The 1,995-nt window shown below is 48.7% G+C and overlaps 1 protein-coding gene across 2 annotated transcripts; it reads left to right on the top strand.

Annotated features, from left to right (window-relative positions):
* The first annotated feature begins 456 nt into the window (after positions 1-456).
* On the top strand, positions 457-1,753 carry LOC118407253 (aggrecan core protein-like). 2 transcript variants are annotated; one of them, XM_035807712.1, is made up of 2 exons: positions 457-1,531; positions 1,592-1,753. In XM_035807712.1, the coding sequence occupies exons 1-2, from the start codon at positions 556-558 to the stop codon at positions 1,609-1,611; spliced, it is 996 nt and encodes a 331-aa protein (XP_035663605.1). In that variant the 5' UTR covers positions 457-555; the 3' UTR covers positions 1,612-1,753. The 2 variants fall into 2 exon arrangements, with proteins under 2 accessions (XP_035663605.1, XP_035663604.1); XM_035807711.1 differs by having other exon boundaries at positions 457-1,561.
* The last annotated feature ends 242 nt before the right edge of the window (positions 1,754-1,995 follow it).

The following is a 1,995-nucleotide window of genomic DNA, read 5'->3' as shown; positions in this document are numbered from 1 at the left end:
TACACCAGCTTGTGTCATCAACAGTAGAAAAGCTTTCATTCCCCTAGCAGCTGCAGGGGTATAATGTCACTGCAACTTGGCACATGTAGGAATCTGCCAATTGGTAAAAAAATTACATCTATTACCATCTTTTCCACTGGCACAGTTTCCTATGGACTAAAACCTCTATTTATGACAAGGGTATGTCAATCCTTTTGAAGAAAACAAAGAAATCTCACACCTTTGATTTATGGGCTGTGATGCAGTATGATTCATATAATGGTCTATTGCAAAATGAAGATAACTTGCATGCTTTGGGGTTCCATCTTTCTAAAACAAAGGTTAAGACACTTTCGTGAAATGACCTCCTTACCAGAGCATCCATCTTCTCCAAACCCATGATACATCGGGAGGCAGACATTACAGCTCCGTCCTCCAACCCCCTTCTTGCACTTGCACTGTCCTGTAGTTCTCTGGCAGGTGTAGTTCCTGGTGACAGGTACCAGCGTGGTGGTGGCTCCAGGTGCAGGTGTGTTGCCTACAGGTGCCGTGGTATTTCCAGATACTGATGAGACAATGGGAGTTGACTGGGTGGGAACTACAGATGCAGGGGTGGTGACTGTGGAAACTACAGGTGCAGGGGTGGAGACTGTGGAAACTACAGGTGCAGGGGTGGTGACTGTGGAAACTACAGGTGCAGGGGTGGTGACTGTGGAAACTACAGGTGCAGGGGTGGTGACTGTGGAAACTACAGATGCAGGAGTGGAGACTATGGAAACTACAGATGCAGGGGTGGAGACTGTGGAAACTACAGATGCAGGGGTGGAGACTGTGGAAACTACAGGTGCAGGGGTGGAGACTGTGGAAACTACAGGTGCAGGGGTGGTGACTGTGGAAACTACAGGTGCAGGGGTGGAGACTGTGGAAACTACAGGTGCAGGGGTGGTGGCTGTGGAAACTACAGGTGCAGGGGTGGTGACTGTGGAAACTACAGATGCAGGAGTGGAGACTGTGGAAACTACAGATGCAGGGGTGGAGACTGTGGAAACTACAGGTGCAGGGGTGGTGGCTGTGGAAACTACAGGTGCAGGGGTGGTGACTGTGGAAACTACAGGTGCAGGGGTGGTGACTGTGGAAACTACAGATGCAGGGGTGGTGACTGTGGAGGCTACAGGTGCAGGGGTGGTACTTGCAGGTGGTGCAACTGTGGTATTTCCAGAAAAAGGTATTGCTGATGTGACATTTGGAGGTAACTGGGTGGAAACTACAGATGCAGGGGTGGAGACTGTCAAAACTACAGATGCAGGGGTGGTACTTGCAGGTGGTGCAGCTGTGGTATTTCCAGAAAAAGGTATTGCTGATGTGACATTTGGAGGTAACTGGGTGGAAACTACAGATGCAGGGGTGGAGACTGTCGAAACTACAGATGCAGGGGTGGTACTTGCAGGTGGTGCAGCTGTGGTATTTCCAGAAAAAGGTATTGCTGATGTGACATTTGGAGGTAACTGGGTGGAAACTACAGATGCAGGGGTGGAGACTGTGGAAACTACAGGTGCAGGGGTGGAGACTGTGGAAACTACAGGTGCAGGGGTGGTGACTGTGGAAACTACAGGTGCAGGGGTGGTACTTTGAGGTGGTGCAGCTGTGGTATTTCCAGATAAAGGTATTGCTGATGTGACATTTGGAGTTGACTGGGTGGAAACTACAGATGCAGGGATGGAGACTGTGGAAGATACAGGTCCAGATGTTGAGTCAAGTGTTGTGTTGAAGGGATTTATAGATGTATAGGATGCATCAAATGTTGTATCTGTTTCGGTAGGAATAAAGGTTGTAAGGGGTACTGGGGTTTCCGTGGTACCAGAGGTTGTAATAGGCACTGTTTCTGTGGTACCAGATGTTGCAATAGGTGTTGTATTTGTGTTAACAGGCGGTTGTAATAGGTGTAATATTTGTGGTAACAGAGGTTGTCATAGGTGCTGTTTCAACAGTTGTATCTGGGAAACAGGGGTTGTAACA

Source organism: Branchiostoma floridae, unplaced genomic scaffold, assembly GCF_000003815.2.
Source record: "Branchiostoma floridae strain S238N-H82 unplaced genomic scaffold, Bfl_VNyyK Sc7u5tJ_1025, whole genome shotgun sequence".
Classification (NCBI taxonomy): domain Eukaryota; kingdom Metazoa; phylum Chordata; class Leptocardii; order Amphioxiformes; family Branchiostomatidae; genus Branchiostoma; species Branchiostoma floridae.
The sequence above is the reverse complement of the archived record's forward strand: the minus strand, read 5'-3'. Positions and strand labels throughout refer to the sequence as shown.

Bases quoted from the DNA above. Each gene is read 5' to 3' on its own strand.
- LOC118407253 (XM_035807711.1), top strand. From the start codon at position 556: ATGGGAGTTGACTGGGTGGGAACTACAGATGCAGGGGTGGTGACTGTG. The intron at 1,562-1,591 runs GTGCAGGGGTGG...TGGAAACTACAG, and splicing joins GGAGACTGTGGAAACTACAG to GTGCAGGGGTGGTACTTTGA.